Below are 26,965 nucleotides of genomic sequence, written 5' to 3'. Positions count from 1 at the left end.
GATTACATTGACCAGCTGCGTAAATGCTGCTGCAACAAGGACAGGCAAGCTGAGAAATTGGTGCAAATTTTTAATCTTCTAACTCCACAATGGCCATCTGACAAACACAAAGGCCATCAGGAGTGGGTTAGAAAATATGAGAATGTGCCACCAATAACTGTGGTCAGCATGGATTTGTTGGGCCAAAGGGTTGTACTGCTCTATGACTCCAAAAGACTTCCTTTAAGGCAACGAGGAAAGGGCAAAAGTGTTGATCTTTAAAGCTACATCTTTTGAGTTAAAAGGATGGATACTCCTCTGGGCTGGTCTAAAATGTTTGATAATAACTGGTCAATTTATTGGTTTTGATTTTTGTGTTCTCTTCCTTGACAATATACCACTTCCTTTAAAACTGTGCTATTTACATGTGCTTTCTTTTCTGAGTCATCAAGGGATGATTAGTTTGACTGAATTAACTTTTGAGGAAGATGTGTTTTGTAACTTCGAAAACTAATTGAAAGAAAAACAAAGGTGTCAGGAAACAGGTCTACTTAGTTCATTTTTTAAGTGAGGAATGCACATATAATGTGGTGGCATAATAGCGTATGCCATTTGCATGCTTTTACATATAATCTGTAATGAATTATTTAATCAAACAATATATTTACAATATTACTAAATTACTCAATACACTATAGAAGAGAGGGCTCAAAATTCTTTGCTTTGTATTTAGAATCCAGCACCTTCATCCTGTACGTTATCCAGAGGAAAACCATGTCTCGAAAGAAGAGTAAAGATGAGAACAAAGCCCATGTATCCAGCTCCTTTGAGTCTGAGGATATTAGTTTGGAAACAACCGTGCCAACAGATGATGTATCTTCATCAGAAGAGAGAGAAGCTTCAACCAAAGTCACGAAGCAACTCATTGAGAGGAAGGAGCTTCTTCACAACTTACAGCTGTTGAAGATTGAGTTATCACAAAAAAATTTGGTGATTGACAACCTGAAAGTAGAATATCTCACAAAAGTAAGTTGTTAAGTTTTGCCTTCAAGACTATTTCATTGCTTTGGATTGTGATTTGTTAAGAATAAATAAAAATCAGAAAAATGGTATTCTGAGAAAAACTTAGAAAAGGCTTGAAACACTTGTCAGGTCAAGAAGACAACATTTCTGTTCAAGTATCATTCTTCAAAACTAGAATTGTGAGCAGACAAGTGGTTTCAAGTTGCAGATAGGCTGGGAGAGGGGTGGAAAAGGCAAAGGAAATAAAATATGAAACTTTCCTTAAAGAGTAATAAAGACAGCTGGAGCTATATTTATAGGGAAGCATAAAAATAGGATAAAGAATAGGAGGGTGTGTTGAAAGTTATGAGGTGGCCCCATAGATGGAGTCTGAACAATGGCATTAGCTACTCAGGCCAAATTCCCTTTCCATATAACTGTTAAAGCCCATTCTATCAAGGATGAATGCATAAAGCAATTGCCATAATTGTTTTTGTGTTGAGGACTAAGAACATGCCTTTGGGGGGAGGGGGGGTGGAAGCTTCAGAAATAATAACAAAAGCACACTGTGTGTTGCTTTGGATTTCCATCATCTGCAGATTTTCCTGTGTTTGCAATTTTTCTTTCTCCTTAGTTTAAATAGAAAAACAAATTCAGTTATGTGGCTATTTTCTATGTCCCTAGATATCCTATCGAATAGAAAGGGTATTAAAAGTTCAAAGTAAATGTTATTATCCAAGTACACATATCTCACCATATACAACCCTGAGATTCATTTTCTTGTAGGCCTGCTCAGCAAATCTATAGAATAGTAATTATAACCTGATCAATAAAAGATCAACCAGAGTGCAGAAGACAACAAGCTGTGCAAATGCAAATATAAATTAACTAGCAGTAAATAATGAGAACATAAGATAAAGAGATCCGTTTTGGGAACATTTCAATGGGCAAAGGAGTGTAATTATCCCCTTTTATTCAAGAGCCTAATGATTGAGGGGTAGTAACTGTTCTTGAACTTGATGGTGCAGGTATTATCAAATAGAGATTATTAATAAAAATGTATAAAATTATTAAAGATTTCCAATAGAGATGAGATAAATTTGTTTCCTGGGCTCTAGGCTGACTCATTTATTCTTATAATATCTGTCGGTGTCATGGTAGTGTGGCAGTTACCATAATGCTACTGTAGCACCAGTGACAAAGGTTCAATTCCCACTGCCGTCTATAAGGAGTTTCTACATCATCACCATGACTGTGGGGTTTCCTCTGGGTAGTCTGGTTTCCTCCCACATGGGGTTAGTGAGTTAATTGGTCACATGGGTGTAATTGGGTGGTGTGGGCCGAAGGGCCTGTTACCAAGCTGTATCTTTAAATGAGTGATTGGCTTCCAACCATGCTTTATTTTATTAGTATAGTTATGCTCTTGGGTATTTAATACTCTTGCAGTAAGTGTTTCTTTAAATACATTATACAAGCGAGTATTTCATTGTTTTTCTGTTTAAGTTAAAAATTCATTTGATTGATAAGTTAAGCTTGTTGAAAGAGCCAATGGATTTGTCTTGGGAACATTCTAGCAAAAGCGCAGGGAAAAAGAATGGGGACTCATTTTCTACAGAGAGCTCAGGATTGAAGAAGGAGAATGGAAATGGGCACCAAACATAGCGGAAAAACATGTGAAATGCTCACAGAACCCATTTGGAAAGACAGGTACTGCTGTCGGAAAATTCCCATGCACACCGTGGTCTTATGGAGAATGTACAGATAACTTTTAGTTAGCTAGTTAGCGCATGACTTTGGAGAAAGCTTGACACCTTTTTCCTTGGATGTGCTGCAGATATTTATTTATGTTTCGTTTGGACTGGGTTTTCAGGCAAAGCAGTTTCAGTACCATGAGTAAACAAAGTGAAGCAAACCAGATTGGTTTTGCAGCAATGAGCTCCGATGATTATATGCATGTTACAGACTAATATTTTGATATGTATTTATATACATGTGTGGGTGTATGGATGTGTGTATATGTTTTCTATATATATATATATATATCTTGATATGTATATGTTTATGTATATGTATGTATATTATGAATGTGTATATATGTTTGTGTGTGTGTGTACACACACACACACACACACACACACACACACACACCCTATCCTCGTTATATGCGGGGGATACGTTCCTCACAGTCAACGCATAATGTAAATAATTATTTAAATGGAGAAAACAGGGATGCATTCTGGAGGGCTTCCTAATTATGCTTATCTGTAACTTACATTTTCATACCAATATGACACAAAAGCAGTACCACAATTATTTTTCATCAATTTAAGGTAATACTCAATGTAATAAATCATAGAAAATTAGCATACTAGAGTGTACATTACTCAAACCCTTCAGAGCACGGGAGTTTAGTGAATGGTGAACTAAGAGAGGCTTCATTTTACAGTCTCCTTCGGCATTGGAACACATAAGCAAAGTCCATCTATCCTTTACTGCCTTGAAACCTGACGCAGTTTTTCCGTCCTTACTTACGTAAGTGCATTTCTGCATACACTTCCGAAACAGCCCGATCTTGTCTGCATTAAACACCTGCTTTGGTGTGATGCCTAACTCAGCTATCATAGCCCGCAACTACATAGAGTAGTGGGTACAGAGGGTACAGCACTAGCTTGCTCACCATGCACGGCTAAGTTGTGAAGCCTGTGACGATTAACAAACTTAGAAAACCATCCCCTACTTGCATTAAAGCTAACAATATCACTTGACACTTCCTCACTAGCCTCTGAACAAAGGCGACTATAAATTTCCAAAGCTTTCACACGAAGATGATCGGAACTAAGTGTTGTTCTTTTCTTTGTTTCATGCTCAATGTATAAACTCAACATTTTCTCCATTTTTGTCATAATCGGATTACGCACTTTGGTAACAATCTTTGAAGACGCTTGTGATGAATCAATCACTGCACTTCTTATTTTCTCAGCATTTTTCTTTATGTTTCTGATCATGTACTCACCCAGGCCGAAGTAGCATCCCAGAGCTGTGTCACCTTCACCTGACATCGCCCTGTTTACAATTTCCAGCTTTTTTTCAAGTGTTAAATCAGTTCTTTCTCGCATATAACGAGGATAGGATGTGTACACACACACACACACATATTTATATAAAATGTATATACTTGTGTGTGATGGGTCCTTTTATATTAATTAGTATTATTTTGTTATAGTTTAAATACAATTTTGATCTAAGATACTAGTGTGAGTTAAATTATAGCTGCTTTCCCTTAAAGAACATTCAAATGTTTATGTGTTGTGTTTACCCAAATCATATTTACTCTAACATGCTTATTTCTTGGTAATGGTCTTCTCATCATTATTTTCCATAATTTTAGAGTTATGTTGCTGTTAGGTTGAATTCAAGATAATAGCTAACTCATTATTATCCTACAGTGAGAGAGTAACACAAGTAAAATAAAAAATTACACCATTCCCAGTATTGAAAATAATTTGTTTTGTGAATTGAATGACAGAATGAATGCCCAAGATGAGGCAAGGAATAAATCCCTGTCATGGAGGCACAAATAAAATGAAAAGCCTCAGTCTTTGGTTTCAGGCCAAAGTGTGTGGGGAAAGATTTAAAAGGGAGCTACAGTTTTTTGAAACAGAAAATGGTGTGTCTATGGAGCAAACTGGCAGAGGAACTGAAGAGATGGATACAATTATAATATTTTAAAGACATTTGGACAGGTACATGGATAAAAAAGGTTTTGGGATATGGACCAAGCAAAGATAAATAGGATTCACAGAGTTGGATAACTTGTTCAGCATGAGTGATTTGAGCTGAAGGGCCTGTTTCCCTATCCTAAAATTTTATGTCTAATACTGAAATATGATAACATGACTCTGCCTAAATCTGTTTTTCTTATTTGGGAGCAGAATGTGAGCAGTCCCTTTGAAACTGCTGGTCATAGCCAGTAAGCTTTTGGACCTGTTAACCAGGGATGCATTTATAGTTATTCACCTCTTTTCAGAGAGTTTAGGGTTTTTAAAATTTTACAGTGAAACATTGCTTTGAACAATCCAAGTTCAGTCCTGACCACCCACCCTCTATCTACACATCCACAAATGCACTGCTCCTTCAATGTTTCTTTGTGACATAGATAGAAGATTTGGAGGAACGATTGAACGATTCTCTTCACCAGAAACAATTATTACAAGTCCGTTTGGAAAATCAACTGAAAGTTCAGCAGGATGATGCCAGGTGAGTTTGCTGTGTTTCAACATTTAGCATCCTTATATCCAGTTGTGCAAATATTAACATTTGGTTTTCATTAGATTTAAGTTTCCTATTCTCACAGGTTCATTGAAAAGCTTGTCGTACAGATCACTTCATAACAATGGTTCATTACTGTGACGAATATTCACTTCCCAGGACCCGAGAAGTTTATTGCTTTCTAGCATAGCAACATGACTTTCCAAAGGGTCAGAGTTGCTTGCGACAAAGATAGATTTGCAACCAATATTCCTTTGGTAATAGTTCTAAACAGGAAAACCGAGGTCTTGTAATCAGCACAAAACATTGGGGTTATGTCATTTGGTCTACATCAAACCTGAGAACACCTGCTAAGTTATTTACACCATAGTGACCAAGTTCAAAGAAGTTGGCAGACCAGACTGATTTTGTCACTTAGCATATTAAACATGGTCATCGTAATAGCTGATCAACCAATAGATGGGATGGTTGTGTACTCAGAAAGTCGGGTCTCACAGCATTAATTTTGGGTGTCTGGGACCTCTGTCCCCAGAAGCTTTTGGACTATTTATGTGAATTACATTGTCTAGGCAAAGTTATCTGGAAAAACATCACATGCAAATTAATGTCAACTTGCAGGAAAACAGTATCAATGTTAGAAGACATTGGGGATTGTTAGGAATGACAAGGAGAGTGACAGAAAGAAAAAAACTATTGGACACTTGTTGGTATGTTTTTTAGTTAATAAGAATTGTTTGGAAATCCTTTAAGTATTCTGTAATTTGGAAATCTTTTATAAATCAGAAACGTTCTGTATGTTAAATGTCTTTTAATTATTTGTTGAAATTTAAATGTGTAATTAAAAATAAAATAAACTGTTTCAACTATTTTGTTAACTTGAAGTATCTGCAGGTAGTAGATAATATCAGCTAGACCTCGGCATAGAAGCTAGTCTTTAAAGAGAAGATTGAGTTAGTGTAACTTCTCTATAATGAAGGAACATGTGGATACCTAAATTGGATAGGGCTTAAAATCTCCTTTTGTGTTCAGTGCTTTGCAGACAGTGAAGCCAATACCATCACTGTACAAGGTAAGACAGTTACAGAATGCAAAATAGTGTACAGAAAGTGTGCACTGCAAGTAGACAAGAAGTTGCAAGGTCTCAAGGTTGATTATGCTGGGGAGCCAATCAATTGTCCTATAACTGCTGAATAGAAGCTGTCCTTGAGCCTGGTGGCCCATGCTTTCAGGCTCTTGCATCTTCTGCTGGATTGGAGTGGGGAGAAGAGACAATGTCCGGATGGATGGGGTCTTTGATTTTGCCAGCTTCTTTACTGAGGCAGCAAGAAGTATAGACAGAATTCTTGGAGGGCAGGTTGATTTCCATGATGTGCTTGGCAGTGTCTACAAGTCTCCTGCAGTCACAGATAGAGCAGTTGCCAAGCTGTGATGCACCTGGAAAGGATGTCTTCTATGGTGCATTGATAAAAATGGTTAAGGATTGATAGGTACTTGCAAAATTCTTTAGCCTCCTGAAGAATTAGAGGCATTGGTGAGCTTTCTTGGCCACATGGCTGGACAAAGGCAATCTACAATAAACTCCAAGGCAGAGTACAAAGTAAATGGCAGGATACTTGGTAGTGTGGAGGAGCAGAGGAATCTGGGGGTACATGTCCACAGATCCCTGAAAGTTGCCTCACAGGTAGATAGGGTAGTTAAGAAAGCTTATGGGGTGTTAGCTTTCATAAGTGGAGGGATAGAGTTTAAGAGTCGCGATGTATTGATGCAGCTGTATAAAACTAGTTAGGCCACACTTGGAGTACTGTGTCCAGTTCTGGTCGCCTCACTATAGGAAGGATGTGGAAGCATTGGAAAGGGTACAGAGGAGATTTACCTGGATGCAGCCTGGTTTAGAGGGTATGGATTATGATCAGAGATTAAGGGAGCTAGGGCTTTACTCTTTGGAGAGAAGGAGGATGAGAGGAGACATGATAGAGGTGTACAAGATATTAAGAGGAATAGACAGTGGACAGCCAGCGCCTCTTCCCCAGGGCACCACTGCTCAGTACAAGAGGATATGGCTTTAAGGTAAGGGGAGGGAAGTTCAAGGGGGATATTAGAAGAAGGTTTTTTTACTCAGAGTAGTTGGTGCGTGGAATGCACTGCCTGAGTAAGTGGTGGAGACAGATACACTAGTGAAGTTTAAGAGACTACTAGACAGGTATATAGAGGAATTTAAGGTGGGGAGCTATATGGGATGCAGGGTTTGAGGGTTGGCACAACATTGTGGGCCGAAGGGCCTGTAATGTGCTGTACTATTCTATGTTCTATTGGTGATGCTCACTCTTGTGAGAGTGAAGCTCTCAACGTCACCACTGTTGATGTAGACAGGAGAATGTGCAGTGACTCCCTTCATGAAATGAATGATCATCTCTTTTTTGCAACTCAGACAAAATATCTGTGGGGTAATAAAACAATGTTTGAATATATAATGAAATGTTGAGAAATCATTGTACTTGTGAACTAACCTAAAGACACATTCAGTGCACTTCAAACTAATCAGCTGAACTGGAAGAACAGAAATCAGAATTATATTTGCAAGAAATATGCAATTTTTGGATCTCCATTTGATAATTAAATCACTTTTGTTCCATCACTGTCAATGTTAGGTATGTATTTACTCAAACAAAATGCATGCTTTTTTTAGAATGATAAGTAAAGTCTGTGCTAATGGATGATTTTGGTTTATGGAGCAGAAGACGCCATGATCTAAGAAAGCAAGAAATGGAGAGTATTTTGGAAAGGCAGAAACAACTTGAACAGACAAATCAGCAGCTGCAGGAACGAGCAGGTGACATTCGCCGCAGTTTACGAGATTTGGATCTCACTGAAGATCAGTACATGGAATTAAAAGCTAGACCTGAAGATCAGCTTTCCATCCCAGAATATGTATCTGTAAGTACAAGCAAAATGTGTGTCACTGTAGGTCCTCATTGGACACAAGGAGGTGTTGCAGAAAATATTTAATTGCCTTATACTGCAATCATGTATAATTTCTGTGAATGTAGTTGTGCAAATGGATTGAAATTATGTGGAGGAAAAAAAATGAAAGATGCAAATTTGGTTGCTTAGAATTGATTTTTGTATTGATTTTATTGAAACTAGAGAATGTAAAATAGGACAGTCTGAGAAATACATACGTTAAATGATAGACTGAGAAGAGCTATACAACTATCTCAGCTGCAGTGGAGAGAAAATATCTCAACTTGTTTAAGAATATCCAGATATTGGAAAGTAGTGGTATTTGCCAGCTTACTATTATTTTTGATGGTGTAAGTTGTCTCCAATGTTGTAAATTTCCATGATTCAATCTCTTGCTGACTGGTCTTCATAAGATGGAAGAGCAAATTTAGAACATGCAACCCATTGAGTCTCCTTTTCAATCATGGCTGATTTTTGTTTTCAATCCCATTCTCCTGCCTTCTCTCCATAATCTTTACCAATCAATAATCTATCAATCTCTGCTTTAAGTACATACTCTGTACTAGCAAATTTGAGATTCACCACTCTCTGGCTGAAGAAATTCCTCCTCATCTCAGTTTAAAGAGATGTCCTTTTATTCTGAGGGTGTTCCTTCACTCCCTAGATTCCCCTGATGATGGAAGATCCCTTCCATGTCCACTCTGTCCAAGTCTTTCAGCATCAGTAGGTTTCAATGAGATCTCCCGTCGTGCTACTGAACTCCCTTCAAATATAGATCCAGAACCATCGAACCCTCCTCATACATTAAACCTTTCATTCCTGGGATCATTCTGAGTTTCCTCTACATCCTCTTTAGGGCCAACACATCTTTCCTTAGATCTGATGTCTAAAATTGCTCACAGTATTCCAGGTGCAGTTTGACCAACACCTTATAAAGACTCAGCAATACATTCTTGCTTTTCTGTATTAGTCCTCTGGAAGTGAATGCTAGCTTTGCACTTACAATCTGTACTACCAATTCAAAGTGCAAGTTAAACGTAAGGGAATCCTGAATGAGGCATACCAAATTCTTTTGCATCTCTGAATTTACCCCATTTAAAAACATAGTCTAGACTTTATTCTTCCTACCAAAGTACATAATCCCATATTTCCTTATGCTGTACCTCTTTACCTACTCTCCCAACCTGTCTAAATCTTTCTGCAGACTCCCTGAATTAATGACATTACTTGTCCCTGTATCTACAGTGCTGTATAAAAGTCTTAGGAAGCCCAGATTTTTTAAATATGGTATGATTTCAAATGGTATGGCCTCCACAAAGCCCTGATCTCTACATCCTCAAGGTTGTCTGGATTACCTGGAGAGACAAAAAGAAGCCAGACAGCCAAAGTCTGTAGAAAAACTGTGTCAAGTTCTCCAAGACATTTGGAGCAATGTATCAGCCGATTTTCTTATAAAACTGCACTACAGCATGCCTAAGATAATTGAAGTAGTTTTAAAGGCAAAGGGTAGTCACATCAAATATTGATTCGATTGTTTTCTACTGATTACTGCTCTTTACAGTAATTTTTTTGATATTTTGTAAGTTTTAATTTCATGATTTTTGAAAGCATCTTTGCTTTACAGATTTTTTTTACATGTGCCGAAGACTTTTCCCCAGTACTGTATCTGCGGTGGTAGCCACAATGCCATCAATTCCTTCACCCAGGCAATTAATGTATTAAATGAAAAGTTGCAGTCCCAATACTGATTCCCTCAGAACTCCAGTAATAACTGGCATCCATCCTGAAATGGACCTATTCCTCCCCACTTTCTGCCTAATAGCCAATCTCCTATCCATGCTGGTGTCCTGCTTTGAACACCACGGGCTCTTGTTGTCTTTGTAAGTATAAGGACATCCATCCACTGCTACCTATATTCTAATTCCTATTACCGACTGCCCTTGGGTTTGCTAACATATATGCTGGGTCCTAGTTAAGCAGAGCTTTGATTTTGAAGCTATCACCCTTGTTTCCAAATCCCACTATGGTTTTACACCTCCCAGTCTCTCAGTCTCTTTCAGCCTTCACACACCATATCTGTGCTGCTGTAATTTTGGTAGCTTTTTTTATCCTTGATTTTAATTGATCCATCATTGGGCCAAGACTTCAGCTGCTAAATCCCAAAGATCATAAGATCATTCTCTTCATAAATGTATCTGTTTTTTCCCCTTTCAAACTGTTTTTAAAACTCACTTGTCAGCCAAGGTTTTCAGCATCTCTGCCAATATATGAACATCAATTTGAGTTACTGTATCTACATTGTAGGTACTATTTAAATGTAAATTGGCAGGATGCTGTTCATCGACTATAGCTCAGCATTTAATACCGTCAACCCCACAATCCTGATTGAGAAGTTGCAGAACCTGAGCCTCTGTACCTCCCTCTGCAATTGGATCCTCAACTTTCTAACTGGAAGATCACAATCTGTGCGGATTGGAGATAACATCTCCTCACTGACAATCAACACTGGTGCACCTTGGGTGCATGCTCAGCCCACTGCTCTACTCTCTATATACCCATAACTGTGTGGATAGGCATAGCTTAAGTACCATCTATAAATTTGCTGACAATACAACCATTGGTGGAATCTCAGGTAATGACGAGAGGGCATACAGGAGTGAGATATGCCAACTAGTGGAGTGATGTTGCAGTAACAACCTGGAACTCAATGTCAATAAGAGGAAAGTACTGATTGTGGATTTCCAGAAGTGTAAGAAGGAACACATACCAATCCTCATGGTGGGATCAGAAGTGGAGAAAGTGAGCAGTTTCATGTTCCTGGGTGTTAAGATCTCTGAGGATCCAACCTGGTCCAATATATCAATGCAGCTATAAAGAAGGCAAGGCAGCAGCCATACTTCATTAGGAGTTTGAAGAGATTTGGCATGTCAACAAATACACTCAAAACTTCTATAGATGTACTGTGGAGAGCATTCTGACAGGCTGCATCACTGTGTAGTATGGGGGGTGGTTGGGGTGGAGTGGGTGAAGCTACTGCACAGGAGCAAAAGAAGCTGCAGAGGGTTGTAATGTTAGTCAGCTCCATCTTGAGTACTAACCTACAAAGTACCCAGGACATCTCTAAGGAGCGGTGTCTCAGAAAGACAGCGTCCATTATTAAGGATCTCCAGCACCTAGGGCAGGGGTCAGCAACCTTTACCACTGAAAGAGCCACTTGGACCCGTTTCCCACAGAAAAGAAAACACTGGGAGCCGCAAAACCCGTTTGACATTTAAAATGAAATAACACTGCATACAACGTTTTGTTTTGCCTTTATGCTATGTATAAACAAACTATAATGTGTTGCATTTATGAAATTGATGAACTCCTGCAGAGAAAACGAAATTACATTTCTGCATGCAACAAAAACATGTTGACCTCCGAAAAAAAGACGTTGGGTTGAAGGTTACTTTTAAGTAAAATACTCAACGTCTATTTGAGTCCTTCTTGTATTTATGAAAAACGCCAAACTTAAATTTGCCGCCAGCAGCAAACCAAAAATAACGTCAGCCAGCTGTCAACCTGAAAAATAAAAGGACTATTTCACTGAACAATGAAAGCATATGAATATACGTAAAATAATAGGCAATTAAAATATTTATCATCCTTGTTCAGGTTGACTCACACCTGACAATGCAGTCGTATTCAGTAGGGATGGATCGATGCTTAGGGGAGTGACCAGGAAGGATAATGTGTTTTTTTTCCTCTCTGAACTCACAGAAGCGTTTCCCAAATGATGTTTGCATTGCGATGATTGCCCAATGTAAATACACCGAATTTATCGTGTCGTGACCTTTTCTGAACTCTCTCAAATTGGGGAAGTGAGACAATGTGCCTTTCTGTAAATCTCTGGCAAGCAACGTCAACTTGCGCTCGAATGCCAAAACATCCTCCGACATGTGCAGGGCTGTACGTCTTTACCCCGTTGAAGAGCTGTGTTCAGCGTGTTCAGGTACGCTGTTATGTCTACCATGACGTGTAGCTTTGCCAGCCACTCTGGCTGTTCCAGCTCAGGAAAGGTGGGCCCTTTGCTGCCCAGGAAAGTTTTCACTTCTTCCAGACACGCGACAAAGCGTTTCAGCACCTCCCCTCTGGACAGCTAGCGATAAAAACACGTTGTAGCGGTGTGCTACACGCAGTCAGTAAACTGCAGTCAAAGATAGCTTTATTCGAACTAAACAGCCTTGCTTTTAAGCCTCCCTCAACCCGCCCCCCATGGGCGCGGATGCTGCAAAAGACACGTACTCACAAACCCCCGTAGGCTATCTCCCTTAGCCTGAACGCTGGCTAATTGTGAGCCGGTTCGGATGTGTCAGGAAATGGGTCGCCACAAAGTCTTATTTAGATTGTACAAGATCACCATAATCTTCAAATTTAGATTTACATTTCAAAAACTAACAAACTAACATAAAATACATTTTAATTAAATACTGACCATGTAGCGGTGTGCTACACGCAGCGCTAAAATTACGACACGGAGTCGGTAACTGCAGTCGAAGGAAAAAACTTTATTCGAAATCTTCAGCCTCACTTTTAAGCCTCCCTCAACCTGCCCCCCATGGGCGCGGATGCTGCAAAAGACACGTACTCACAAACCCCCGTAGGCTATCTCCCTTAGCCTGAACGCTGGCTAATTGTGAGTCGGTTCGGATGTGCCAGGAAAAGGGTCGCCACAACCAATTATTTCCCAAAGCAACAGGGAGCCGCAGCACAGACGTAAAAGAGCCACATGCGGCTCCGGAGCCGCGGGTTGCCGACCCCCGACCTAGGGCATGCACTTTTCTCACTGTTACCATCAGGTAGGAGATACAGAAGTCTGAAGCCACACACTCATCGATTCAGGAACAGCTTCTTCCCCTCTGCCATCTGATTCCTAAATGGACATTGAACCCTTGGACACTACCTCACTTTTTTTTGATGTATGATATTTCTGTTTTTGCATGATTTTTAATCTATTCAATATACATATACTGTATAAAGTATACTGAATAAGACTTATTTATTTTTCTTCTATATTATATTATATATTGCATTGAACTGCTGGTAAGTTAACAAATTTCACGTCATATGCTGGTGATGATGAACCTGATTCTGACTCTAAATTGTTATTGCTTTCAAGTACCTTATGTGCAAAAATGTAACAATCATTATGAATAAGTTACCAATGGAAAGAGCAGGATAGTGGGAAGTCGAATCAGCTTGTTGTACTTCTGCTGGCATATAGGCAGAGGCTAAAGACCACAGGACCACTACTGAGGTCAAAGAAGGTGTGGTCAAGGGAGGCAGAGTAATGCTAACAAGACTGCTTTGAGTCGGTGGACTGGACAATATTCAGGAATTCATCTTCGAGTCTGAATGAATATGCCATACTGGTCACCAACTTCATCAAGACCCATTTGGATGAGTGTGAGCCTTCGAGAGCACACCGGATATACCCAAACCAAAAGCCTTGGATGAACCAGGAGATTCACAGTCTGCTGAGGGCTAGATCTATGGCATTCAAGACTGGTGATCCAGAACTATACAAGAAGTCCAGGTATGATCCTCAGAAGGCTAATTTAAGAGTGAAAAATCAATTCTGTGTAAAGTTAGAGATGGAATCAGACGTACGTCCGCTTTGGCAGTGTTCACAGGCCATTATTTCCTTCAAAATGAAACATGACTGGCTGTGATGCTTCATTCCCAGATGAGCTTAGCACCTTTTATGCACCGTTTGGAAGGGAGAAGCTACACCTGTGCAAATCCCTGCAGCATCTGTTGACCGTGTGGTTTCTGTCTTGAAAGCCAACGTGAGAACATCTTTCAAGAGGGTGAAACTTCACAAGGAATCAGTACCTGAAGATGTACTTAGTATGGCACTGAAAACCTGTGCCATCCATCTGATGGGATTGTTCAAGGACATCTGCAATCCTCACTGCTGCGGTTGGAGGTTCCCATCTGCTTCAAAATGGAGAGAATCATACCAGTGCTCAAGAAGAACTGCCTCAATGACTGTCTCCCAGTTGCACTCATATCTACTGTGATGAAGTACTTTGGGAGGTTGTCGTGACCAGAATCAACTCCTGCCTAAGCAAGGACCTGGACCCATTGCAATTTGCCTATCACCACAGTAGGTCTACATGCAGATACAATCTCACTGTTGCTCATGCCCGTTTGACCTTGGATATCTTGGTCAATAACAATACCTATGTCAGGCTTCTATTTATTGTTTACAGCTCAGTATTGAACACAATTATATCCTCAGTTCTAATCAAAAAGCTCCAAAACCTGGGCCTCTGCACCTCCCTTTGCAATTGGATCCTCACGGGAAGACCACAGTCAGTGCAGATCTGAAATAACACGGGCTCCTTGCTGACAATCAACAATGACACACCTCGAGGATGTGTACTTAGCCTACTGCTAGACTCTCTATACCTACCACTGTGTGGCTAGGCACAGCTCAAACTGCTCTATGAATTTGGTAATGACCCAACTATTTGAGAGAGTTTCAGATGGTGATGAGGAAGCATACAGAAGCAAGTTAGATCGACGACCTTGCACTCAACATCGGTAAGACCAAGGAATTGATTGTGGACTTCAGGAAGAGGAAGTCTGGGAACACACACACCAGTCCTCTTCAAGGAATCAACAGAGAAAAGGATGAGAATTTTCAAATTCCTGGCTGTCAGCATTTCTGAAGATCTATTCTGGGCCCAACATATTGTTGCAATTGCAAAGAAGGCACAATAGCAACTATTTCTACAAATTTCTACATATGTACTGTGGAGAGTATTCTAACTGGTTGCATCACCGCCTGGTATTAAGGAGTGACTGTACAGGATTGGAAAAAGCTGTAGAGAGTTGTAAATCATAGGCACTAGCTTCCCCAGCATCAAGGACATTTTCTTTGCAACTGGATCCTAGACTTCCTGACTGGGAGACCTCAGTCAGTCCATATCAGGAGCAGCATCTCCAACACCATCACACTGAGCACGGGGTCACGCCAGGGCTGTGTGCTCAGTCCACTGCTGTTCACTCTGCTGACCCATGACTGTGCTGCAACACACAGCTCAAACCACATCATCAAGTTCACTGACGACACGACCGTGGTTGGTCTCATCAGCAAAAATGACGAGTCAGCTTACAGGGAGGAGGTGCAGTAGCTAAAGGACTGGTGCAGAGCCAACAACCTGTCTCTGAATGTGAACAAAACAAAAGAGATGGTTGTTGACTTCAGGAGGGCACGGAGCAACCACTCCCTGCTGAACATCGGTAGTTCCTCAGTAGAGATCGTTAAGAGCACCAAATTGCTTGATGTTCACCTGGCAGAGAATCTCACCTGGTCCCTCAATACCAGCTCCATAGCAAAGAAAGCACAGCAGCATCTGTACTTTCTGCGAAGGCTGAGGAAAGTCCATCTCCCACCCCACATCCTCATCACATTCTACAGGGGTTGTATTGAGAGTATCCTGAGCAACTGCATCACTGCCTGGTTCAGAATTTGTACCATCTTGGATCACAAGACCCTGCAGCGGATAGTGGGGTCAGCTGAGAAGATCACTGGGGTCTCTCTTCCGGCTATTACGGATATTTACACTACACGCTGCATCCGCAAAGCAAACAGCATTATGAAGGATCCCACGCACCCCTCACACGAACTTTTCTCCCTCCTGCCATCTGGGAAAAGGCACCAGAGCATTCAGGCTCTCACGACCAGACCATGTAACAGTTTCTTCCCCCAAGCTATCAGACTCCTCAATACCCAGAGCCTGGACTGACGCCTTACTGCCCTATTGTCTTGTTTATTATTTATTGTAATGCCTGCATTGTTTTGTGCACTTTATGCGGTCCTGGGTAGGTCTGTAGTCTAGTGTAGTTTTTTTCTGTGTTGTTTTTTACGTCATTCAGTCTGGTTTTTGTACTGTGTCAGGTAACACCATGGTCCTGAGAAAACATTGTCTCGTTTTTACTATGTGCTGTACCAGCAGTTATGGTCGAAATGACAATAAAAGCGACGACTTGATTGGATTTTCAATGAGCGATGCCTCAACAAAGAGGAGGCACTCATCACTAGGAACCCCCTTCACCCAGGGTATGTCCTCTTCTCATTGCTACCATCAAGGAGGAGATACAGGAGCCTCAAGACATGTACAATATTTTAGGAACAGCATCTTCTCCACCATCAGATTTCTGAATGGACAATGAGCACATGTACACTAACTCACTACTTTTTGCTCTCTTTTTGCACAACTTATTTAATCTATTTTTTTAATTTATACTTATTGTAATTTTGTAGCTTTTATATTATTGTTGTGTATTGCACTGTAAAGCTTCTGTAAAACAAAAATTTCATGACACAAGCCAGTGGTATTAAACCTGATTCTGACTAAATGGAGCAGAAGAAAATGATTGCTTTTATTTTACAAATCAGTAAAAGGCGTGTCATTTAAAGGGTATTTATAGCTTGTAAGATTATAATAAACCCTTGAAGGTATATTAGGCCTATCAGTGGTAAATAATTTTAATGATTATTTGCAAGTGGTAAATAATTGGATCGATTATTTTCTCTTAGATATAGACCTTATGCTCAATAATTCACAGCAACAATCCTGCTTACTTTTCATTACCTACTCCTCTGGATCATCAATGATGTATTTTCCTCACCAGATGGCGCCATTGTACCTATTAGAAAGTTCCCAAGAAATCCTATACTGTACAAGCAACACACACAAAATGCTGGTGGAATGCAACAGACTAGGCAGCATCTATGGGAAGAAGTACAGGCGACGTTTCGGGCCGAAACCCTTTGTCAGGACCAACTGAAAGAAGAGATAGTAAGAGTTTTGAGAGGAGGGGGGGAGGGGAGATCCAAAATAATTGGAGAAGACAGGAGGGAGAGGGATGAAGCTCAGAGCTGGAAAGTTGATTGGCAAAAGGGATACAGAGCTGGAGAAGGGAAAGGATCATGGGACGGGAGGCCTCGGGAGAAAGAAACGGGGAAGGGGAGCACCAGAGGGAGATGGAGAGCAGGCAAGGAGCGATTGTGAGAGGGACAGAGAGAGAAAAGAAGGGAAAAAGGGGAAGAAAATAATAAATAAATAAATAGATAGATAGATAAATAAATAAGGGATGGGGTGAGAAGGGAGGAGGGGCATTAACGGAAGTTAGAGAAATCAATGTTAATGCCATCAGGTTGAAGGCTACCCAGATGGAATATAAGGGGTTGTTCCTCCAACCTGAGTGTGGCTTCTTCCTGACAGTAGAGGAGGCCATGCATAGACATATCAGAATGGGAATGGGACATGGAATTGAAATGTGTGGCCACTGGGAGATCCTGCTTTCTCTTGCAGACAGAGTGTAGGTGTTCAGCAAAAAGGTCTCCCAGTCTGCGTTGGGTCTCACCAATATATAGATGGCCACACCGGGAGCACCGGACACAGTATCTCACACCAGCTAACTCACAGGTGAAGTGTCGCCTCACCTGGAAGGACTGACTGGTGCCCTGAATGGTGGTGAGGGAGAAAGTGTAAGGGCAGCTGTAGCACTTGTTCCGCTTACAAGGATAAGTGCGAGGAGGGAGATCAGTGGGAAGGGATGGGTGGGGGGAAACAGATGGACAAGGGATTCGCATAGGGAGCGATCCCTGCGGAAAGCAGAAGGGGGGGGGAGGGAGGGAAAGAAGTGCTTGGTGGTGGGATCCCGTTGGAGGTGGTGGAAGTTACAGAGAATTATATGTTGGACCCGGAGGCTGGTGGGGTGGTAGGTGAGGACAAGGGGAACGCTATCCCTAGTGGGGTGGCGGGAGGATGGGGTGAGTGCAGATGTGCGTGAAATGGGAGAGATGCGTTTGAGAGCAGAGTTGATGGTGGAGGAAGGGAAGCCCCTTGAGATGCGTTTGAGAGCAGAGTTGATGGTGGAGGAAGGGAAGCCCCTTGAGATGCGTTTGAGAGCAGAGTTGATGGTGGAGGAAGGGAAGCACTTTCACGCACATCTGCTCTCACCCCATCCTCCCGCCACCTCAATAGGGATAGGGTTCCCCTTGTCCTCACCTACCAGCCTCCGGGTCCAACATGTAATTCCTCTGTATCTTCCACCACCTCCAACGGTATCCCACCACCAAGCACATCTTTCCCTCCCCCCCACTTTCTGCTTTCCGCAGGGATCGCTCCCTATGCAACTCCCTTGTTCATTCATCTTCCCCCCCCCCCCCCCCCCCCATCCCGTCCCACCGATCTCCCTCCTGGCACTTGTAAGCGGAACAAGCGCTACACCTGCCCTTACACTTCCTCCCTCACCACCATTCAGGGCCCCATACAGTCCTTCCAGGTGAGGCGACACTCCACCTGTGAGTTGGCTAGTGTGATATACAGTCGGCCCTCCTGATCCACAAATTCCGCATGCATGAATTCAACCAACCGCGAATCGCGAAAACCCAGAAGTGCTCTTCCAGCACTTTTTGTTCCAGCATGTACAGACTTTTTTCTTTATCATTATTCCCTAACAAAGCAATATAACAACTGTTTTACATAGCATTTACATTGTATTAAGTATTATAAGTAATCTAAAGATGATTTAAAGTATATGGGAGGATGTGCGTGGGTTATCATGGATCGGGATTGAAAAAATCGTAAGTTCTCTTACTAAGTAAGTCGCAACAGGTACATCCGGTATTATTTAGCGTCAGTCAAACGATTGTCTTAGTATATAGCGTATGTTTTACCTTTCTATGCATATAAAACACTTAAGAACATATGTTTCAGTGCTGGGCTAGGGAACAGAAGTTCCGAAGTTCGATCTAGTGACAGATTGCTCCCGAGTGTGCTGTCCACCATGCCGGGTTGATATGAAGGATCAAAAACCCAAAACCCAATAATTAAATCACTGCGTTGCTTAGAAATAATTGTAGCTTTCATCAGGGCACAACCTTTCTCACTTTATCCTTTAAAATTGTTGCGATCATTGACCGACGTAGCCTAAAGCTTTTCCAATGACGGATGGCATGTCACAATCTTTCCAATCGCTTTATTATTTCCACTTTATTTTCAATCGTTATAGTGATTATTTTCGTGAACAGAAACACTGTGCAATCAGATCTCTGCCGCTGGATCCTAATGTCCTCTGCACAAGAGGTTAAATAAGGTCTGGGGTTCCACTGGGTCCTAAGGTCCACCGCATTGATACAGGTTGAATAAGGGACTTGAGCATCCGCGAATTTTGGTATCCGCAAGGGGTCCCGGAACCAATCCCTCATGGATAAGGAGGGCCGACTACTGCGTCTGGGGCTCCTGGTGCGACCTTCTATATATTGATGAGACCCAATGCAGACTGGGCGACCATTTCACTGAACACCTACACTCTGTCCGCCAGAGAAAGCAGGATCTCCCAGAGGCCACACATTTTAATTCCACGTCCCATTCCCATTCTGATTTGTCTATCCATGGCCTCCTCTACTGTCAAGTTGAAGTCACACTCAGGTTGGAGGAACAGCACCTTATATTCTGTCTAGGTAGCCTCCAACCTGATAGCATGAACATTGATTTCTCTAACTTCAGATAATGTCCTCCTCCCCTTCTTACCCCATCCCTTATTTATTTATTAATTGATTTTTCCCTCTCTTTCTTCTGTTCTCTTTTTTCTCTCTGTCTCTTTCACAATCACTCCTTGCCTGCTCTCCATCTCCCTCTGGTGTTCCCCTTCTCCCTTTCTTTCTCCCTAGGCCTCCCGTCCTATGATCCTTTCCCTTCTCCAGCTGTGTATCCCTTTTGCCAATCAACTTTCCAGTTCTTCGCTTCATCCCTCCCCCTCCTGTCTTCTCCTTGTCATTTCAGATCTCCCCCTCCCCCTCCCATTTTCAAATCTCTTACTATCTCTTCTTTCAGTTAGTCCTGACGAACGGTCTTGGCCCGAAACGTCGCCTGTACTTCTTCCTATAGATGCTGCCTGGCCTGCTGCATTCCACCAGCATTTTGTGTGTGTTACTTGAATTTCCAGCAGCTGCAGATTTCCTTGTGTTTGCGTTTTTAAAGAAATCCTATAACCTGGTTGCTTCATGTGTATATAGTAGAATTTAAAAAATTATATGTTGGATTGCAATTAATTTGTACTCTGTGCCTTTCCAAAAGTAAGTAAATCTCCTCTCTGTTTGCAATACACGTAAGCTAGTAAACTGCCAGGCAAGGGAAAAGATTTTAATTGATATCAAATGGGTGTTATTATATTGCTTACACAAAGTACTTCTCTGCGTTCAAGAAGTACACCTTGTGTACCAAACCTGGCTTTAATCATAAAGTTAAAACTATTTATAGCTTTCTTCAGACATGCCCGACCCAACCCCTTCACGTGGTTTTTGCTGGAAATCATGTAAAAAAAATTTCCATGTTTTGCATACGTTGCTATTGATCAGACCTTGGATAAAGTACTAAACTGGCATAGTGCAGCTTATTCTGCCTAAAGCTCATAAGGAGATACAAGCATATACAATGTATATATCTGACATGTACCATATAGCATACTGTATATTATAGGACTAATTTATGTCGTAGTAACACATATCAAGCATGTGCTATTAGGTGCGTATTGATCTGTATATCCGTTCAGGTTCCATAAGTAAAATAGTATCTGCTAACTTAGCTCCAGTCTCTAGCGTTTTTATTTATAGTTTTGTTGTGCAACCCGGCCACATACACAACAAATTGGTGACGACGTTAATGAACCTGCATCGCATCAGAATGCCGTGTTTTAATTGATAACGGCACTCAGAAGAGGCAGAGTGAGGCTGCGAGTCGGAAAAGAAGCTGGAGTTCAGCCGAAGTCAGGAACATCGGGAGACTGAAAGACACAGTCAGAGCCGTGGCGCTTCCAGGCGAGACCACAGCTGGTGCTGAACACCAGGGCTGAGGGTCTGTCTGCCTTAGAAAGGAGATTAAAAAAAGAGTGACACACGCATCTAGCCAGAGTACGCTTGTGATGCTAGCAAAAAAAGTTCACATGAGTCAAAAAGGAAACAAAGGACTGGGGTTAAATTAACATAACAAGGATAAATTAACACAAGGATGGCATTAATTGGAACCATTGCAGCATTTGATAGTGGCATTGAAGACTGGGCAATTTACATTGAAAGAGTGGAGTTATATTGTGATGGCAACAGTGTTAATGATGAAAAGGAAGCCTGCATATTACTCAGGCTACGTCCACACTACACTGGATAAATCCATAACCGAAGCTTTTTCTCTTCGTTTTTACCCTCCGACCACACTAAAATGACGTTTTCGTTTTCCAGAGCATCAGAAACACTTTCCAGGGTGGGTATTTTTGAAAACGCTGCTTGGGCAGCTCAGTGTGGACGGGGTAACTGGAGACTTCTGAAAATGCTATCAGACGGCAGCGCACTATTTCATTGTTTTCGTGAATGCAAGCTAACAATTTCAGAATAGACGGCAACGAGACTGAAGCCAGAAGAGTTAGAAATGTACTCACCAAATACTTTGACCCATAACTTACTGAATAAATAAGTATACTCACTTTGCCCTGTTTTCTCTCCTTGCTCGTATGAAGGTGGTTTACCTATTATGCAAGTACTTCTCTGACAATAGATGTGTAACAGTGTAACATTGTATGGAAATACAAGATAATACTGATGCAGACTTGTTTTATACATTTAACAAGGGGCTTTATTAATGTAATAGAGTTAGTCAGTTTTTCAATGTTCATCGTCAGCCAGGTCAATCTGTCCTTGAACTCCCTGTCGGTTGCCTTCATACACTCTAGTATTTGTTGTTTTTTAGTTTTAAGTCCTCCTGCTCGAGAATCATCAGCTGTCCGTCGTTTAAGTCTTTCTTGTCTGTAACTGAACAAACGCGCACCAACTCTTTCACTGCGAGATTCGACACCAAACATGTCGCTTGTTTTCGATAGATGTGTCCTGCGCATGCACAGTAGGAGATTCGCCAAAATCTCCGTTTCAATGTGGACAGAGATATTTTCCAAAACGCTTGGTGTGGACGTAGCTTCAGTGTTATGGGCGCAAAAACATACAGCCTGCTACAGAGCTTGTTAACCCCTGAAAAGCCAGCTGACAAAATGTTCAAGCAAATAGACATCCTTCAACAGTATTTAAACCCCAAACCACTGGTCATTGCTGAAAGATTTAAATTTTACAATCGGAATCAGACCAAAAATGAAAGCATTTCTGAATATAGTGCTGAATTGCGCAAATTATCAGAACATTGTCAGTTTGGAGCGGGTCTATCAGATGCATTGAGGGACAGGTTAGCATGTGGCATGTACTGTGAAACCACACAGAAGAAGCTCCTCTGTGAAAAACAACTTACATTCTAGAAAGCGCTAAACATCTCAATATGATTAAAAACAGCCACAGGAGATGCTTAAGAGATACAACAAAAATCCCTAGAATATGCTACAAATAAAATGTCACTCAGCAGAAATGAAGGAAAGAAATGTTACCATTGTGGGAACATGTCACATGACCTTGAGGACTGTTGGTTTAAAGACAAAGAATGCAGGAACTGTGACAAACTGGGCCACACTGGCAAAATATGCAAAGCTAATAAACAGCAGGAAAAGGGCAAAATGCAGAGAAACAAGAAATCGCAGAAAGTAAAATACAAGAAGGTATACAAAATGAAAGAAGGCAGTTCTGATGAAGACAACTCAGATGAAAGTGAATTGTCTTGTCTGCATCTTCACAGCATGGAAGAGACAGATGATCGAAGAGTAATATGGATCACTCTCGCAAGTGACAAGCGTGAGACTGAAAATGGAGTTGGACACAGGCTCAGCTTTAACAGTGATCTCTGTACACAACTACAAATGTATGTTTTGTCACATACCTCTGAAACAAACTAAACTGCTAAAGACTTACACAGGACAGAAAGTGCATCCCAAAGGTAAAATTACAGTGACAGTGACCTGTGGAGACAAAACACAACAGCTGAACCTCTATGTACTGGAAAATGGAGGACCATCATTGCTTGGACATGAATGGCTCAGGAAAATCCAGATGGATTAGCACACCACCAAGGCACTAGATGTGCCAACAAGGGAGGGCAGCTCGACGGGGAAGATGTCCGCAGCTCTCCTCTCACCCATTGTCGACTGTTACAACGACGACGAAGAGCTGGATAGCATCAACGTTGAGGACGAACACAGCATCCGTGGCTGCGACTCGGATGAAAATACAGAGGATGCAAGGGAGACAGACATTGCCAGTAAGCAGGATGATAAACACTTCCTGCAAGTAAAAGAGCAGATGTACCAGGAGAAATAGACATCTCTCAAAAGACAGCTAAAGCAGTTACAGGAAGGCACATTGCAGGAGTATCAGAAAAGGATGAAGAAACTAGATCAACAATACAAGGAAGGAATTCGAAATGCAGAGCTTTTTCTGCAACTGGAGACAGAAAAAGTGGAAAGAAATTTTATTAGAGAGAAGTAAAAAGCAGAGAGCGTGCAGGAGCCCCCACCTCAGACCTGCTCAAGCCGCAGCCACCTCACGCAGCCCATCAACACCATGAGCAAGGCCGAAAGGGAGCAGCAATCCAAACAGCAGCAACAGCCAGACAAACCCAAATCCCCCAGGGAGAAAAAAGTCATCGCAACAAAGGTTCTTGGAACAGTAAAGTGGTTCAACGTATGGATATGGATTCATCAACAGGAATGATACAAAGGAAGATGTGTTTGTACATCAGACTGCTATAAAAAAGAATAACCCACGGAAACACCGCCGCAGTGTTGGAGACGGTGAAACTGTGGAGTTCGATGTAGTGGAAGGCATAAAGGGTACAGAAGCAGCAAATGTAATTGGTCCCGGAGGAGTTCCAGGCCAAGGAAGCCGAGATGTCGCAGACAGAAATTGATATCGTTGCTGCAACCCTCGCCACCGAGGTCCACCAGGTAATTACCAACAGAACATTGAAGGTGGAGAGAAAGAAGATGGAGCAGAGTCACAATAGATGGAGAAAACCAAGTTATTAAAATCAGCAACATCGCCCTCCTCACAGAAGACAGCGTTACCCAACTTACTTTGTTCGTCGTCACTATGGTCGTCGCCCACAATATAGCAACCAGCCTTGGGGAGAAATTACTAAGGGTGGTGAGATAAATTAAAGCCAGGTTGCTGGGGAGGAAGGTAAACCTAACAGAGGACAAAATCAATTCCATTTAAACAGAACAGCTTTCGCACAAGCGAAATCGTGAACCAATTTTTTTTCCTCCATTGAGAATCATACACTTAATCCTTTGCAGGGAAGTTTCTTTTGCATGTACATAGTTTGAATCCTCAGCCAATGTGTCTTGCTTTTCACAAAAAAGTTGGGGAACAGCATCAAAAGAGAGGTGAATTCTGGCAACAAACTGTAAGCTTTCTTTTGTTGTATTTTCACACTTGTGCTGAACGTGCATTTGAAGGAATTCTGCCTCTGGAGCCAAACTGATAGCACTGCAGGTGATCCTTAATATCAGCAAAACTGTACTTTAACACCAGCTTAAGAACAATGGAACAAGCAACAGGACTTCGAACAACTGCTGTATCAAATGGTGAAAGATTACTGGTAAAGTACCAATCTTTCTGTGAGTCATGGGATTGCCCGACTTTTGAATAACTAGTAGAGACAGCAGATCACCAACCATTTCTTTTGTTGGTGGCAAGTCAACTTTGAAGCAGACCATGGAACCTCCCTATGCTCAGAGGTCAACTTTTCATGAGTTATATGGAAATCTGTATTAAGACAAACAAGTTTATTGACAGGCGTTACTCAGAGGGGCAGCGAATAACCCCCCCTCCCCCCGAGACTTGAGTTATTACTATGTTACTTTGTCGTAATTTGATATTATTAAGTTACTAAGTAAACAATTGTTAAGCGTTGTATGTTTAGGGTAAACATATTTGTTTAGCATAATGCCCCCAATTAAAAAACAATTGATACATTATTAAAATAAAAGGGGAGGAGTGTACCATATAGCCTACTGTATATTATGAGATTACTTTATGTTGGAGTAACACGTATGGAGCATGCACTATTAGGCGCGTATTGATCTGTATTTATGTGTTCAGCTTGAGTTCCGTAAGTAGCAGCCTCTGTTAACTTAGCTCCAGTCTCTAGCGTTTTTATTTATAGTTTTGTTGTGTAATTCGGCCACATACGGAACATGACCGAGAGCAGGCACTCATCCCATTGTGCTCAGGTTGGGTAGTTGTAGTGCAGTCGAAACTGCTTTGGTGCTATTTTTAGGAATTTTGCTTGGGCTATTCCCAAAAATCCAAAACATTCATATTTTTCCGTGTGGTCCTATTTAAGTGATCGTTCTTACCCAACCCCATCATACTGCTCCATCACCCTTTCCTCCCTTCACAGTATGCTAGTAAGTTTAGGCTCAGTAATGGCTTATTACATACACCTGATAGGGTGCATTCTCCAGATACCTTAGGTAGCTGTAGCCTTCAGCCAGGAACAGATGTCATCAGGTGGTTCCCAATCTTCACAGAGTGGTTCAACTCTTAACCATGACACTCTCCAGTTGGTGGGCGGGCAGTGGTGGCCAAATCACTGCCCATCTGCTCCTGGCTTCCAGCTTCCCTCCCCTCGCCTTCCCCAAATCCAACAAGAGGTGCATTCTGCCTCTTCCCCATCCTATGAGCTGCTTGTTTTTTGCTCCTTTCGTCCAGGCCCAGAGCTGACAACAACCGCCATGCTGATTTGGCTGGGAAAGCTCTGCAGCCAATCTCCACAGGGAACAACCATACCTGCCATCCCTTGTCTTTGCACTCCTGCACTAAGGGCTGGTAGTTCAAGGCCTTTCTCTCATGGCCTCTTCCCATCCCTCCTCCCACGGCACCGTCAGCTCAACCAGAATTATTTTCCCGTCTTCATTTCACCATAATACAATGTCCAGGCAGAGGGTTGTGTGCACCACCTCCGGGAACTGCAGCCTCCTTCCCACATTGACCCTCATCTCCCAGGACCTGGCCGTTAGCAGCAGATTTGGCTTTGGTTGTTTGGTTATGATGGGCCTAGCTCCCTCTTTAATGAAGGTGATGGTCTTCCTCAAATCTGTGCCAGCCATCGTCCTCTTGAATCTTTCTCGCTCTAATGTGTCAGCAAGAGCCAGCAGCACCTTATCATGGCGCCACCTATACCGTCCTTGAATTAGAGCTGTTTTACACCCGGACAGTATATGAGCCAGTGTCCCCTTTTGACCACAGAGCTTACAGTTTGGGCCTTCTCTCATGTGTACAGATGTAATGGCGAAGGTATTATACATGGATCGCAAGAGGAAGGAAATACGGAAGGGCTCCAGTCTCCATAACTCTGCCCATGAGATCTTGCACTTGGGCAGATCGCATTTTGTCCAAGCATCCTGGGACACTTGTTCCACTGCCTTTGACATCCGCTTCTCTTCTTCACAGATTCGTACTTCTGCCTGTACCATGTCTTGCCTGTTCCTTATGCTTACATTTCCCCACTGCTGGAAGTGAACTGAGCTGAGGCCTTGCTGCCCGATGCAGGGGTTGCCGATGATACCTTGCAGCTTCAGAGAACACACTGTCTGCTCTACTGCTGTTTTGGCTGCCCACTTGCACCCAGATCTGGTTGTAATGCCTGCTTGCTTTACCAGGTCATCATTGGAATCTCTTAAGCTTAATAAGGCTCTGTATTTAGCCACCTTGAATTCCTCCACAACAGATGACAGGGGAAGCTGCAGTTGCCCAGATCAAATA

The 26,965-nt window shown here is 41.8% G+C and overlaps 1 protein-coding gene and 1 pseudogene across 5 annotated transcripts in view; both read left to right on the top strand.

Annotated features, from left to right (window-relative positions):
- pibf1 (progesterone immunomodulatory binding factor 1) overlaps window positions 1–26,965 on the top strand; it is a 200,515-nt gene that overhangs the window by 2,543 nt on the left and 171,007 nt on the right. For 4 of the 5 annotated variants that reach the window (XR_009512295.1, XM_059970447.1, XM_059970445.1 and 1 more), the window contains 3 exons: window positions 713–1,005; window positions 5,138–5,238; window positions 7,986–8,184. Coding sequence is in view for 4 of the 5 variants with exons in the window: in XM_059970447.1 (XP_059826430.1) it covers window positions 754–1,005; window positions 5,138–5,238; window positions 7,986–8,184 (552 nt within the window). In the remaining variant the exon portion in view is untranslated. Of the gene's footprint in view, window positions 1–712; window positions 1,006–5,137; window positions 5,239–5,939; window positions 5,958–7,985; window positions 8,185–26,965 lie in introns of those variants that run through there. The other variant, XM_059970449.1, reaches the window with a different exon arrangement.
- On the top strand, window positions 23,759–24,444 carry LOC132393853 (Y-box-binding protein 1-like; annotated as a pseudogene).

Source organism: Hypanus sabinus, chromosome 5, assembly GCF_030144855.1.
Source record: "Hypanus sabinus isolate sHypSab1 chromosome 5, sHypSab1.hap1, whole genome shotgun sequence".
In the NCBI taxonomy this organism is placed as follows: Eukaryota; Metazoa; Chordata; class Chondrichthyes; order Myliobatiformes; family Dasyatidae; genus Hypanus; species Hypanus sabinus.
The sequence above is the reverse complement of the archived record's forward strand: the minus strand, read 5'-3'. Positions and strand labels throughout refer to the sequence as shown.